Raw genomic sequence first — 15,666 nt, forward strand, 5'->3', positions numbered from 1 at the left:
AAATAAATAATAAAAAAATATTTGTAACAATTTTTTTTCATATTTCTTTTCCTTTCACTTATATATTATGATTAATGTGATTAATTTGTTATATTAATATATAACTTGTAAAGTTATTAATTGATTTATCACCTTTACTAGTTATGTATAATAATAACTGATTAATAACATTGACTAACATATTTATTTATTTATATATATGTTACGGCCAAAGCGCGAAGTTCGGCCAGTTCGCGAAAGTCCGAAGTACTTACAATTAATATTGTATATTCTACTTTGACTGGCCATTTTGCGAAGTGGCTGGGGATCCTTGGCCAAAGTCCAATGTGATAATGGTAGATGTAATTGCAATACCAAGAACAGATCAAATATCTGTAAATGTAGGAAGAATCAATGCTTATGGAATTCAAAATGCCATGGAAGTTCAACTTGTTGTAATAAATGATGCTTAACACTATCGTAATTGTTTTCATCATTTGAGATTAGTAAAATTCACTATTAAAACAGAGTACTTAAAAATAAGTTACTATACTCATTCTTGAGTACTTCATGTTGTTATAATAGCTCCGATTAAAATAGACTTAAATTTGAGAAATGCATGTACTCACACTCTTTTAATATGTACAGGGATTTGAATATGAGTATGTATTTTTTCAAATCTTCTGAAATTATGCAGGCCCAAATTTGCAAAAAGAAATCTCAACTGACATGTTTGGACCCAGATGTATTCGAACACAGGCCGTTCGACCTGCAGCCCATTGCTCTGTCAACTAGGCTAACTCGCACAAGAACGGTGCGTTCCATGAAGTGTTTTAAGGATGATCATCGATCTTTTTCTGCCCCGTAGACCTAATGCTAAATTTTCCAGATTACATTCTGTTCCAAAATATCGGATTCATGAAATACAAACTTTTTTACAAGGGAAAAAAACAATATTAAGAGTAAATTAAAATACATATAATGACATTTATGTATAAAATATAAATAAGGACATGCTGTAGGTGAAATTCGACAGATGGCGCCAACAAAGAAATGTCTTTAAATAATATAAAAACTATTTTCCTTCATATTTGTTTTAATTAGCCCTTATATTTGCTATTAGACTTTGCAAAAAAATTCATATTTTTTGAAGCGATATTTCAGCAGGCAGTGTGATCTAGGATCTTTAGCATTATGTCTATGGAGCAAAAAAAAAAAGACTAAGGGTCATCCTTAAAGGTAACTGATAAATTGAGAACTCAATTTGACTTTGTATTCATATTCATACACGATACGCAGCACATTTGCTCAAGATATAATTCGTCATTTTGAAGGGCAGATTGTTACAGCTTATACGTTCACCGAATAATTTCTATTATGGCTTTAATATGAGAATTAACAACTATTAATGAATTACAACTATTAATATGAGAACAGAATAACACAAGATTATATTTTTATATATTACAAGCTTATTTTTAACTCAGAAGTGTCACTTATATTTGAACTTGTTTCTGAAAAAATTGTACTTAAAAAAACATAGAACACAGAAACAGTACACAGAAGTACTCATTTTTAAATACTTCATTTTTAACAGTGTGTAAATCAATCTGCTCTTGATTTCTTTCTTCCTACTTTGGCCGATCGTCCCAAGTCACTTTGTGAATTGGCCAGCCAAAGCCCGAAATCAAGAAAAGATTGGACATTGGCCGGTAAGTTTATAACAACGTTGGCCAAAATGTGAATTGGCTGGCCAATTCGCAAACTGGCCAATTTCGGGCTTTGGCCGTAACATATATATGACAACTAATACTTTCATAAAGGACTATTACTTCATTTAAAAATGATTTTAAGGAAACATAACATTAAATATTATATCAAATCATGTTAAATTTTACTATAGCTGTTATCTTTTATATTTGTGATTTAAGAAAAAGAATTAAATTGTGAAATTATGTTGTCACTTTTATGCAATTAAAAATAATAAATAGAATTTAATTTAACATTAAAAAAAAATTCTCAGAGTTTTGTAGATTTTTCTGATCTCAATTTCATTTCATCTCTAAAGAAGGAAACATAGAAGCTTTTCCTGATAGAATTAATTTAACTTCTTTTTATACATTAGTATCAAATTTTTTTAATGTCGTCTTCTTGACTTCGCAGCATTCAACATCTGTTGCATTAATAATTGTAGCATTTGTTATATGTACTTTTGAACTTGCTCACAGATAGTAAAACACTAGAAAGATTTCATGAGATGTATAAATTTATTAACCTGAAAATTAAAAAAACCTGAATAAATTTATCTGTATCAAACATTGATTAGAACATTTTAATCCATCAGCCAATATCAGATATATCATGAGCTTGATGTGAATTCACTTTCTTTTATTTTGTCCATTATTGCAGGTAACATAAGATAGATTGAGTGATGATAATCAAGTAATTAATATGTATGGATGAAAGCTAGTAATATTGAACAAAAATGGACTTACAAGGTTTATTATCATTGAATAGGAAGATTTATCTTTTAATTATGGAAATTTTCATATTATATTGATTTTATAATTCTTATTACTTTTGTGATTATTAAAAAAAGAATATCTTTTCAATGAATTTTCAATTTCCATGCAAGGGTACTTAAAAATGCCTTTAGTTTTGAATGGAAATGCATGCCTCTTATTATGAAACAATTCTTTAAATATTTGTGGAATTGTTCAATGAATATTCATTTTTGTCTCCAAATTGTAAAAGGGGGATCTCAAGGATTCAATAATAATATTAATATTTTTAAACATACTTCAGGTGTGGAATATCCAAATCTTGATGAACCTGATAAAACTTCTGCAAATAAAGAAAACCTGAATGGTCCAGGTATGCTCTTCAGAAAATCAAATGTTCCACCTCCTGTGCCTAGTTCTGTTTCTCCAGTCCCTTCAAATGTTAGAAACAGCAAATCTGCTCCTGTAATTGACAGAAAATCTAAACCCACAATTGATAGAAGTGCTAAAACTTCTGCTGGTGAAAGAAAAAATATGCAAACCTCTACTTCAAATCAAAGCTTGAAAGATGAGAGAACCACATCTGGCATTCCTGTTTTGTCTAGAAATAATTCAGAAAAAGCAGACTCCAGCAACAAGGATAAGAAAGAGTTGATGAGTTCTTTGAATTTAGAATCATCATTGGCTAAAGAAAATCTGGAATTTGCTAAACAGCAACTTGCTAAAGAACAAGAACTTGAAAACTTGCGATTGCAGAAAGAGTTAGCAGCAGAAGAAAATATTCGACAAGAGATACAAAAACGAGAAGAGCAGTTAATCGACACTTTAAAGAAATTAGAAATTGAAAGTCGAAATAGAGATCAGGATTATTTGAAAATGAAAGAAGAAAATATTACATTAAAAAAGGTAAACATTCTTATTGAATGCAATTTTCAATTAATGTAATGCAGTTGTATTTACTTATGATAGAATATAAAATACACCTAATCAGTTTATATTAATTTTTGTATCTACTGCATGCGATTTCTTTTTGTTATTTGAAAAAATTATTTGTATTTCTCTTTGTAATATAATTTCAATTTTCATACGCTAAATCTTAAATAAAATTCTTTATATTTCATTATCTTTAAACATTTATTTAATTTATTTAAAATAATTTTCTGTTTCTAATTGTTTTACCTTCATTAGTAATACTTAAATATATCTGATGAAATTACTATTTATTGTTCTACTATATAAATAGTAATTTCTAAGAATATTTACTATATTATATTAAATATTCTTAGTGAAATTATTTAACTACTTTTTTATAATTTGATATATATATATATATATATATATATATATATATATATATATATATATATATTATACCGAAAAAAAATCTGTAAGGGTAAGTGAACACAGTATACTATATTATTTCAATTTAAAAAGAAGCCCTATACTTTCAGTTTATACACTCCATGGTTGTAATGAATAAGTAACATTTTTTGAGTATAACACATGGAAGCTTTTTTTTTAATATATAAATTCATCTTCTTTTGAATTTTAAAAACCAAAATATTAAATTATTAAAACACATGTAGTTTGTTTTAAGACTACGTATATTAGATTTTTTTTTTTTTTTTTTACAAGCAGTTCTACTTATCTCAATTTTCCATGTTTTACTAAGTTTAGAAAAAAAAAAATTGAATTTTTCACAATTAGTGCTAATATTTAATCACCCCCCCCTCACCTCTCATAAGAAAATGTTTATTTTTATACTAAATAAACATAAGCATTATAATAATGTTTGTACTAACTGTTAAAAAAAATCTGATATTTGTCATTAGTTATAAAAAAAAGTTAGCATTTTCTTGTTTGTATAACAATTAGGATAAGGTGTTGATTAAATGACAAAATGTTTTAATAGCATGCAGTTATATTTGTCATGTGACTGTGATGTAATAATTTAATTGTTTTGCAAATAATTTTAATTAAAATAATTTTTAAAAGTACTCTTTATTATTTAAAAAAAAATTTCTTTTAATGGGTTCCAACTTTTTAGGGTTTCAACTAAATTCTTTAGTATTAATGTTAATGTTTAGTATTGTTAATCTTTCAATTAAATTTTTTTAGTTTCTTAAATTCATTTTTTTTCTTTCAAATTAATAACCTGGTTATACTATTCATATGAGATCAAAATTTACTTAAGATAATATGTTGAAAATTAAGTAAAATGAAATATTAGTGTAATATCACTAATCCAGATTCTATCTTTCTAAATGTGTATATTAATAATAATAATAAAAACTTGGCCATAAAATTAAACTTTAAAAAAAAGACAGTTTTGAAGAACTGAAAAAATTAAATTAATGTAAATGAAAATGGTAATTGTTTTTTTATAAATCTGCTGCTTATTTCAGTTGTTAGGTGAAAAGAGTATCAAAAAGGAAGAGGATAAAGAAGTTCAGAAGCAAAAAGAGGAGATACTTGAGGCAGAAAAGCAAAAGAAAGCCATGCAGGAATATGTGGAGAAGTATGAAAGTCTTACTTTTTTTATTTCATTTATGCAGTTTAACTACATTCTTTCAATTTCTCTGATTATTCCCACCCCCCTTGAATTTCCTATTAACTTGTTTATTGATAATCCACTATAAAAAAACACATAAAAAATGACTTTTATTCTACAGTGTTTTTGTTATCTGTATGCATCTGTGCTTTGTATCCTCAGGGATAAATGTAAGTCTTGAGAACTCTATTACTGTATAATATAATCAGTCAAGAAAATAGTTCTTGCTTTGAAAAGCAAACATACATTTTAGATATGAATTATTTTGTTCATTTTACTGTTTTATTTCTTTATTATTATTATTAGCTTTTTTATTAACAATATTATTTTTATTGTTAGTTGTACCAGTGTTCAAAGTGCTGTATACTCTTTATTTATTGTAGTTATTAATCTAAATATTAATCTTTTTAAACTGCTTAATTTATTAAAATTTCTTATTGATTATGTGGTCTTTATTGAAACTGGTTAATATTGAAAATAAATCTTACTCAAATTTTAATTTTAAAATTTTATTTTCCTTTTTATATTAATTTTTAATTTCAGTTTTCCTTAATTCAAAATTTTATGTGGAGCTACCAGCTTCTAAGTTGCCGAGATGAACTGAATTTAAATTTTCAGATGAAAATTCTTTGGTGCATGCATGTTTTCTGTTTTAATCATGATATAATTTTGTGATTCATTAGAGCATTATGATTTATTTGCATTATCCTTTTAGATCCTCTATTTATTTCTGCATTTAATTTTTTCTCTTATCTCCTTTTCCCTAGTCTTTAATTTGTTTCTGCTATGAGCTTCAACTTTTTGTCTATTATCCAGAAATCATAAATATACTGCTTGTTCTCAAAAATAAATCTTCAAGTCCAGTCATTATAACACATACTGTTCTTTCAATATATATATATATATATATATATATATATATATATATATATATATATATCATTACTTTTTTATGTCAATGGATGTCGTATCACCAATGCCAATAAGCAAAATATTTACTATGTTAAATTATGCAATAAAGTGATCATAATTAAAGGTTAATTGTTTAGTGTGTAAATGAATTTCCTTTTTAACCAAAGTATTGATTCCATTGCTTTTTTTAAAATTGAAACTTCAATGGCTGTGATTACTCTATTCATGTACCACATCAAAAACTTTTACTGCCATCTTGCAGTTTACTTCCATTGATGATTTGAAGGGAAGAGAATTTTAACCAAATGGGATTTTTGGTATACATTTATGAAATTTACTTTTTTAGTGATGGCATCATATATTGTAAATTCCTAGATTTATTTGATAACATTTCTTAGTTATTTATAACTAATAAATATGCAGTTAAAAGTAACTAGAATGGAATTCAAAAGTCAAAATTAAATTAAAACCATAAAACAAAATGAAAGAAGTGTCTCAAATTCTTTTTTATTGAGAAAAATTCTCAAATAATTTTTATTAAGTTAACAAGTTAACCAATCTATAAAAACTGACTTGACTTTATGCTGTATCTATTCAGTTCTATTTGGGCTTCGGATTTTAATTTGGAAATCCAATATACTAGAAAACAGATATTGAAGAATTTGGAAATATAAATTATTATTTTTTCTGAAAAATTTGACAAAAGAAACTTTGATATAGTATGTAGATACTTGTTATTATAAAATTATAAAAATTTTAGAACAATTAAAATTGAGTGTTATTTTATTTATGCTTAAAAATTTATTGAGAAATCACAGCTGTACCAAAATCTATAAAATTAGCTCATATATTTTGGGCAGAAGTATGTGGTATATGATTTGTAGAATCAAAAATTGCTGAAATTTTAGTTTACCTTCTAATTTAATATATCAAAGCTAAAAAATAGTTTTTGATAACATATCTGATTTTACTTCAGAAAAGTTAAAGAAAGTTAAAAATAAGTCAATTTATCTTTGCTTAATATACCTAAATATTTCACAGCATTTTGCAATCAGGAAAAGGTTTTAACATTGCAGGAATACATATTATATTATGGTATACAAGTAGATGAAATGCATGTCTAAATTTTCCATTGAGAACTAGTATTAGAAAATAAATTAAAATACTAAGAATTTATTAGATATAGAGAAAAACTTTTATGACTACTAAATTGGTTATCACTGAAAATGTTTTTAAATTTAAAAATAAAAATTCTTTTCAGACTACATTATTTTTAAAAATATATCTAATTTTTGATTAGTTTTTAATTTATCAAAAAAAAACATTCTGAAATTTACATTTTACTTTAGTTTATATTAAATTTGACAAATCTAGGTCCAAGAAGAATGTTCTGTAGGGCCCTAATGTACAATAACATGAATTGTGTTATATATATATGGGTCATTTTCAAAATTCGGTGCCATTTGAAAATTGAAAAGACAAAAATAAAAAAAAATTTAATTAGTAAATTTTTTTTAATATTATTAAACAGACATTATTTCTGTATATTACTTGAATATTTTTGATACATTTTTTTCTTTTATATATTTTTAATTGATGTTTTTTTGGTCAGATATGATGAAAATTGTCATGTCTGTTACCGGACATTTTTCTTGTAATTTTTGTATTTAAGTTCAGTGTACAATAATGTAAAGCTATATTTAATATAAGTATAGGGTCATTTTACCCAAATAATAAAGACTTTCGAATAAAAAAATATTTCTTATGGTATTTTTATACTTTCGTTTGTCATGTCTGTTACTAATATAAAATTCTTACAAGGATTTTTTTAATATAAAATACTATAAAAAACAATTAATGCAAAATGTCTGTCATTCTTATATATACTAGGCAGAGTCAATTAATATGTAACTCTAATTGTAGCAATATTATGTCAATTTAAACTTTTTAAAGAAAATTTTGAAATGCTAACAGGCATGACACAAAGTAACAGACGTGACACTGAGTAACAGACATGACATAAATTCAGGAGCCAAACTTTGATGTAAAGCTTGAAAGATAGAATTAAGCTAAAATGTGTTTCTCTTTTAGTACACAACTTTTTACTATAAAATAAAAAAAAAAATATGTATATATTATTTGAAATTCACAGATACAGAATTGGAACATGTGTACACATTTTATTTTTTAGTATTTTCTTGAGTTACAATGCTATTTATTCAACATCATATTTGGAGAGATCCACATCAAATATTGTAATTGACAAAAAGAGCATCCAGTTAGATTTGGATTTGAAAGTTTCATTACAGTATCCTCTGCTTCAATATTATATTCTTTATCATCCTCTCAAAAGAACTTTGCATGATTCCTGACTTTTTTTAAATACTTAACTGTAAAATTGTTGTCCTGGATGTCGATTATTTCTGAAACGAAATATTTTATCGATCGTTTACCCTCCAATTTTACAAGTACGAAGCTTCTTTCTTGAATATCTTGTTGAAAATTGTTGGATAAAGGAGAAGAAAAAGATGTACAATTATTTTCTGCGTTATTTATTGTCATGGCTGTGCTTTCTTGTTCATTTTCTTTTAATGCAAATACATTAACTGTAATACAGTCAGACATTTTTCTGTCTGCAGAAACAGCTTAAATCCCTAAAAAACATTGAGTCGTTCCCAAAAGAAAAAATTTGATGTACGCTCATCATTCCTTTTAAAACCGGAATATCAGATGGAATTATTTTTTTTTAACATTTCTACATCTGTTTCACACATATAATGAAGCTGAATGTTTGTTTTATTTATTAAAACATTAAACAGAGTTTTTGCATCGGGTATATCTGTCCCCTGTGCAACTATTTTGTCAGCAGCTCTCTTAATGGCTCCCCCTATTCCATCAGCAGCACCCTGGCCTTGACCAGCCTCAAAAAAGGATCATGATCCATACTTATAACCATTATTTGCTATATGCTCATTCAAAAGGAAGAAATCTTTCTTCTGCCGATATTGTGTGGTAGGGCCATCAGAAAAAAAGTGGATAATTTCAACTTCAGGGGAAATTCTCTTAAGCTCGTTGAATATTGGCTGAAGGTGAGCCCAAATTGCCGCAGGACCATGGTTGTAACATTCGGAAATTGTGCAGAACGAAATTGGTTCGTGCTGGTTTCTTAGATATAAAACGCCAGTATGCAGAGTTGCCTGCTTTCTCAATCCTCCGAAATGAAATGCCTGCACTTCTGTAGCATGTTTGCACACGTAATTTCCAGAAATAAAGTTTAATAAATCAAATGATTTGATAACATTGCAAACATTAATCAATTCAGTAAATACAATGTGATAATAAAAAACAAAAAAGAGAAGAGAAAAAATGAAAACTGTAACAAATATGCACTTTTAAAAAGTAAGAACTTACATTTATTCCCTTCCCCCCCCCCACCCTTAAAAAATTCTTCCTAAAATATCAACTAAAATTTAAACAAAACAAACCCAAAAATTGAACCATATTTCAAATCTTGAAACGTGTCAAGTCTGTTACCAAGATTGTCATGTCTGTTACTATATAGAGTAACAGACATGACATTTCAAAGTACAAAAATTAAGGAAACTAAATAATTCCATAAAAACATGAAAATAAATTTTAATTAAAATTAAAAACCTAAAAATCTAAATTAATCAGTTGAATAAATTAATAAATAAATATATTTTATATAAAATATTAAGGTAACAGACATGACATGCAATAAAAATACTTAACACAAAAAGGCTTCAGCTTCTTCAATCAAACATCAAACATTCAAGATGGCTGCTTGCATTTCTTTCTTATAACATGTTTCACTGGTATACAAGTGTTGTCATTTCAAAATTTCAATCTTGTTGCTTAAAATGTTGAAAATATTGTATGGTAACAGACATGACTTAATGTCTGGACAGCTGTATTTAATTGGTAAAAATCCTCTATTCTTCTTAAAAGGTTATTAAAACCTTCTTTATAACATAATTAAAAGTATATTTCATAATAAAAAAATATGTCAGAATAAAAATTTTAATTTTTGGAAAGTAATGCAGCAAAAAACATTTTGAGTTTTATGATTTGGACAGCTGAACTTTTGTTTCCTCTCAACTTCTTTATTAGAAAAAAAATAAAAAATAAAAAGTCAGATGAATTATTTTAATTTTATTGTTTCTCCACTGGAAATTGCCTGCTAAAAAGCATGGAAAAAAGAAAAATCATTTAAACTTTATAACATCTTGTAAAAAAAATGCGTTTCACGTGGACAACAAATGGCACCGAATTTTGAAAATGACCCATATATATATAAAGGGTACTCACTACTTGCCAGGATCACTATTCTGGCAAGTTGAGAGAGTTACACTGTTGCTTAGAATGACTTGAAGAGTAAAGTTTCTATAACTGAATTGCAACTGTTTTATGTTACAATAGAGATATAATATATTAATAGGAAATGTAACATAATTAGATCAACTACTGAACGTGAGTAATTTTATGACTTTTCAGATTACGGGAACAAAGGAAGAAGCAGGAGATAATGAACAAAAGAAAAACGGAGCTTGCAAAAACAGATGTGATGCCTAGAGAAGTTGTTTCAGCAAACACAGGTTTAAAAAGAAATTTGCAAGATCAAAATTGTAAGTAAAATTATTCGAAATATTTCCAGATGTGTTTTTAGATTTCAGTTTTGTTGTGTAGCATCAGTTTTGTTTTTATTTTTTCTAGCTCAAAATTCTGAATATACAGTTCCTCTTTCAAGGCAGTCATCAACAGATAGCTCGGGCCGTGGCTTAGTAAGATCTCATTCATCTCCAAACATAGCTCAAATGGTGAATCAAGAAGAAAGTTCCCAACGAAAAGTTCCAGTTGTAGACCGATCTTTGAAACCTAAGTGAGTTGAAAAGAATTATATTTTTTATCGTTTTTTTATTTGTGTTACATATATTTTTGTAATAAAATTCATTAAGATTTGTTTACAAAAACTAAAATATTTTGTTTTTTCAGAGCCATAATTCCTAGTCATCAAGTTATTGAAATAAACAGAGCTAGGTTGCGAAATTTGAACCCAGTTTATGGCAATTGTCCTGTAAGTTTTTAAAAATGTTATTTCATATATTCTTCATATGAGATTGCCATATATTAATCATTCTTTATTATTCTCTTTTTGAATTTATTAATCATAATTAATATTTGGCAATAATACTTTTTATTTTGTTGTAAACTCAGTGTGAAAGTATCAGAATATTAACCACAGAAATATATATTTTTTATAACATGTTTTTAAGCATCTGCCTTTGAATTACACTGTTATTGCCTCTAAATTGCATAATGCAAAAATAGTTCAAAACCTGCTACAAAGTAAACTGTTACATGTACTTTAAATAAATTTTGCATATATTGCTCTATTAGATGGTGTGTGTTTCTTAAGAAAGAATTTTCAAAATTGTAGTCAGATTTTAATGTCATATCTTTCTGCAATAATGCTGTAGCATATAATCAAACAAAGCTGTCTTAACAACTCTTTAAAATTAGAAAAAGTAATTTTTCAATGTTACTATTAATTTTAATGCTATGCTCTTTTTTAATGTTTTAATAAATGTTTCATAATTTTTCATACGTCTGTTTAGTTACAGAATTGAATAAAATTAGTCAAAATTTGTTTCCATATTTCTTTTTCAAATTTAAAAAGTGTTTACATTTTTATTATTATTATTTTGATATTGTTTTATGAATCTGAAAACTTATACAAAAATGAAATGGTATTATAAAATAGCAGGCTGTAAAATAAGTATTTTTTGTCATGAAAATATTTTTAGACCAGCATTCCTTCCGTAATTGTGTAAAAATCGTGCATAAAATATAAATATTCAATGCAGTTAAAACAGATGAAAATATGTGTAACAAATTAGGCATAAATCATTATTATGCTACAGTATTTTGAATTAAATATTCAAGTGTCGGTTTTTATACTTAAATTAGATGCATTAAAATTAAAGAAGTATATTTGAAATTTTAATATTAAAAACAATAAGTTTAGTGAAGTTTTATTATTTATTTCCTTTCCTCTTTATCAGAACCTCTCGATGCTATTCTCCAAAATTTTTAGTATTTTCCCCCATGAAGATTTATCCATATATATATATATATATATATATATATATATATATATAATATTTTCGTTATTTATTTTATATAAAATTGGTAATAAATACAAGTAAATTAGTTTTTTTTTCATTATTTAATAGATGGCAGATTAAGAATTTCTTTATAATTGTTACGATTTCAGTTATACTTTCTTTTCTGCTTTTCAATGTACTTATTAATTTTTATTTAAGAAGTAATTAACAAGTATCTCATAATTTCTTAATTTTTATTTGTTAAGGTATGCATGAGTAAGTTTTTTTTTTATACATATGTAGTTATCAAGTAAGTACTTGATTGCTTACATACTATTTATAATGATTGCTAAAAGAATTGATTTGCAAACAAATTATATTGATTAATTTCAAGTATGAAATAAAATGTTTTCTTTTAGGTTCGACCTGCTACTGGCTTGAGAAATTTGGGAAATACTTGTTTCATGAACTCAATAATACAGTGTTTATCAAATACCATTCCACTTGCTGAGTATTTTACTTCTGGGCAGTACATGGAAGATATAAATCGGTGAGCAAAATTGCTATATTTGCTTGTTTTATTTGTAAAGATTTTTGCCATTGTCTTTTTATAAATTGCTTAATGTGCTGAATGTTCCAGATAACAAATTGTATGTTCCAATTAGTTAACAATACTTTAGTATCTTCAGAGATATTTTCATTTAGTCAAATAGTTTAATTAAATCTTGATTTCATGCAAATGCAACCACCTGGCAACGAATTTGTGTGAGAAAATTGATTTGTAGATTGCATTAGATTCATTATAATGGAGTAATTAAAGTCTAGAATTAGAAAATTATTTGAATAAAGATAATTTCATATTTTTTTCTACACTAATAAGAATGTGTTTTTATTAAAATTATTCTTTGTAATACATTATTGTGTAGCTTTTATAGTTTCTATTTTATAAGAATTTATTTCAATTTTATTTTATGCAGAGATAGCAAAAGTGGAACAGGTGGAGAAGTTGCAGAGGAGTTTGCTGTGGTCATTAAATCATTGTGGATGGGGCAGTATAAATCATTTTCCCCAAAAGACTTTAAAGTAAGAAACAAAAAGATTTAAAGAAAAATGCATTTAATTTTTTTCTTTTCCATGAAAGCTATGCAAACTGTTTATATTAAATTGAATAGTTCTCTATTGCTCATGTGATATATAATTTTTTATCTGTTATTGGAGTATGTTTTTGATGGTTTGCTGTTTCTCTTACAGAATACTGTGAGCAGATGCCTTGCTGTCTGTATTGGCAATGAACAGCAGGATTCACATGAATTTTTTGTTGTCCTAATGGAAAAATTGCATGCTGATTTAAATAAGGTTGAGAATTTTTTTTTCTTTTGCTTTAAGTTTAAATTTTGTTTAATAATTGCAAAGGAAATTAGAAATATAGAATTTATTTATTTTTTGTTCGAAAAGCTGGCGGATTAATATCAATATTATTCATGTTGTTGTGTATACAGTCAAGCAAATGGTCGAAATAAAAACTTAATTTGTCTGTGAGATCAGTTGAAAATAAATGTTGAAATAGAAAATTCTGTTAAATGCTATGTGAGTAAAGCAATATGATTTTTATGTTTGACAGATCTTTGAGTAGTTGCAATTCTTTTCAACCTGTGTATTGTGTTTTAACCAAGCATAATCAGGAAAATGTCACATATTTAAAACTAAACAAAATGTTGTATATAATGAGCCAAAAACTGGGTATAAACTTTAATCAACAACGAGTTCATGCTAAAAATTGAATAAAGAGCCTCTGAAGTCTGCTAGTTCACATTGTCTGACATTTTTTTGCAAAGTTCTTTTTCTCTCTTTTTCCTTCTGTTTTCCCTAAATTTTCTCTCTCTCTCTCTTTTTTGTTTGATACTGTTTTGATGCTCTATAAGTTGTGTTATGGAATAACTTAATTCATTGACAATAAATGCTTTTCGAAATAGGAAATTCAAAGATAATTTTATACTTCGTAAAATTTTATGACAGATACCTCAATTTGAACTTGATATTGCATATTGTTATGTACTATTCCATTTTCAACTGTACTGATAAAATTTTAATATCACTTTTGATTATCATAGAAATTAAATCAAGACAGTTTTCGAAATTTAAAAGATTGACTTTCGGATAAGTTATTAAAAAATGTAATTTTTGGTCAAAAGCAGCTTATAAAAATAAGGCATATGCTTTAATTCCAAAACATTGACTCCTTCGAGAATTCCATTTCAGATATATATTATGGATACTTGATAGTGTTCTGTTAATTTAATTACTATATCTACTCATTATGTTACATTATTACCATTTTAGAAATCATTTATCTCTTAACAGTTTTAAAAGGGATTTTCATGTAATTCATATATCATCTTATTATATGGGACATTCACACATATTATAAGTATGAATGACCCATCATTTTTTAGTATCTTGCTTGTATCCACCTAATCAGTGTCTTTTTACTTCGCTTCTGCGTAGTTTGATGTTTCATAGTGGCAGCAGCATTCCAGTGGTATTTTCATCTGATGATCGACAATTCTTAATTCAATTTATTATACATTTTCATATTTGCAAAAATGCAGTTTTGTGAATGATTCCCTGTTTTATACGTGATATTATAGAGTTCTGAAATTTTCTGTACTTGTAGGTTCTCATTGACAATACGCTGTTTGAATATTTCCTGGACTTACTTATAAATTGAGTTAATAAAGTGCAATTTCTTATGAGTGAAACCACTTGACTGTGAATTTGAAAGACATTCAATTTCAAGATTTCATTATTGATTTATTAATGAAGTATAAATTAAAGATAAAAAATAGGCAATAAACTTCTACATTTTAGTACATTAATAAAAGTAGTTTTAAAATTTAAAAAAAAAAAATATTTACCCTACAATAGGAGGGACAATTATCTAGAATTCTGGATTTATGTATTTATAGATTTCTCAAATTTGGAATTTCCAGATTTCTGAAATGTATTCATTAATTTATTCAATTCTTATTCTTGAATATATACACACACATACACACCAAAGAAACAGAGATAAACAAGAAATAATTCAAATGCTTTGCAAAGGGTTCATCATAAATAAAAAAAGAAAGAAAAAAATTTTAAGCTGGAAAATCCTTTTAAAATCTAAATGGTTAGACAATTTAACTATATTCTACGAGCAGTTATCTTTATACCTATAGTTTTTCATTTTTAATTTATACCTGTAGTTTTTCATTGTTTATTACTTTAATTTCTCATCTATAGAAATTGATTGCATTTGGAGAGTACAATAAATTTGTACATCATAATATTATGGTGTCACTCACTTTTAAGTAGTCCTATGAAATGATGTAGAAAAATATAACTTAATTTATAATAATTTTTTAAAGTAGTATTTTTCTTTACTAGTTAATCTTTTATAAGGCTGTGGAATGTATTCTTCATTAATTTTTGAATGTTGATGGGAAGCTATTATTCAATTTAAGATTTGTGCAATCTGCTAATAACCTCAGAAAATAATAATAATAAAAAGAATCGCACACTAATGAAATTAAATAAATTATGCATTATTGTAATTGTG

General features: G+C 26.2%; 1 protein-coding gene across 2 annotated transcripts in view; it reads left to right on the forward strand.

Moving 5' to 3' along the window:
• Window positions 1-15,666, forward strand: part of LOC129957094 (ubiquitin carboxyl-terminal hydrolase 8-like) — a 55,227-nt gene that overhangs the window by 27,307 nt on the left and 12,254 nt on the right. For both annotated transcript variants that reach the window (XM_056069239.1, XM_056069238.1), the window contains 8 exons: window positions 2,785-3,386; window positions 4,886-4,998; window positions 10,459-10,589; window positions 10,678-10,843; window positions 10,957-11,038; window positions 12,488-12,618; window positions 13,046-13,151; window positions 13,320-13,424. In XM_056069239.1, the coding sequence (XP_055925214.1) occupies window positions 2,785-3,386; window positions 4,886-4,998; window positions 10,459-10,589; window positions 10,678-10,843; window positions 10,957-11,038; window positions 12,488-12,618; window positions 13,046-13,151; window positions 13,320-13,424 (1,436 nt within the window). The remainder of the gene's footprint in view (window positions 1-2,784; window positions 3,387-4,885; window positions 4,999-10,458; window positions 10,590-10,677; window positions 10,844-10,956; window positions 11,039-12,487; window positions 12,619-13,045; window positions 13,152-13,319; window positions 13,425-15,666) is intronic.

This window comes from Argiope bruennichi, chromosome 11, assembly GCF_947563725.1.
Source record: "Argiope bruennichi chromosome 11, qqArgBrue1.1, whole genome shotgun sequence".
In the NCBI taxonomy this organism is placed as follows: Eukaryota; Metazoa; Arthropoda; class Arachnida; order Araneae; family Araneidae; genus Argiope; species Argiope bruennichi.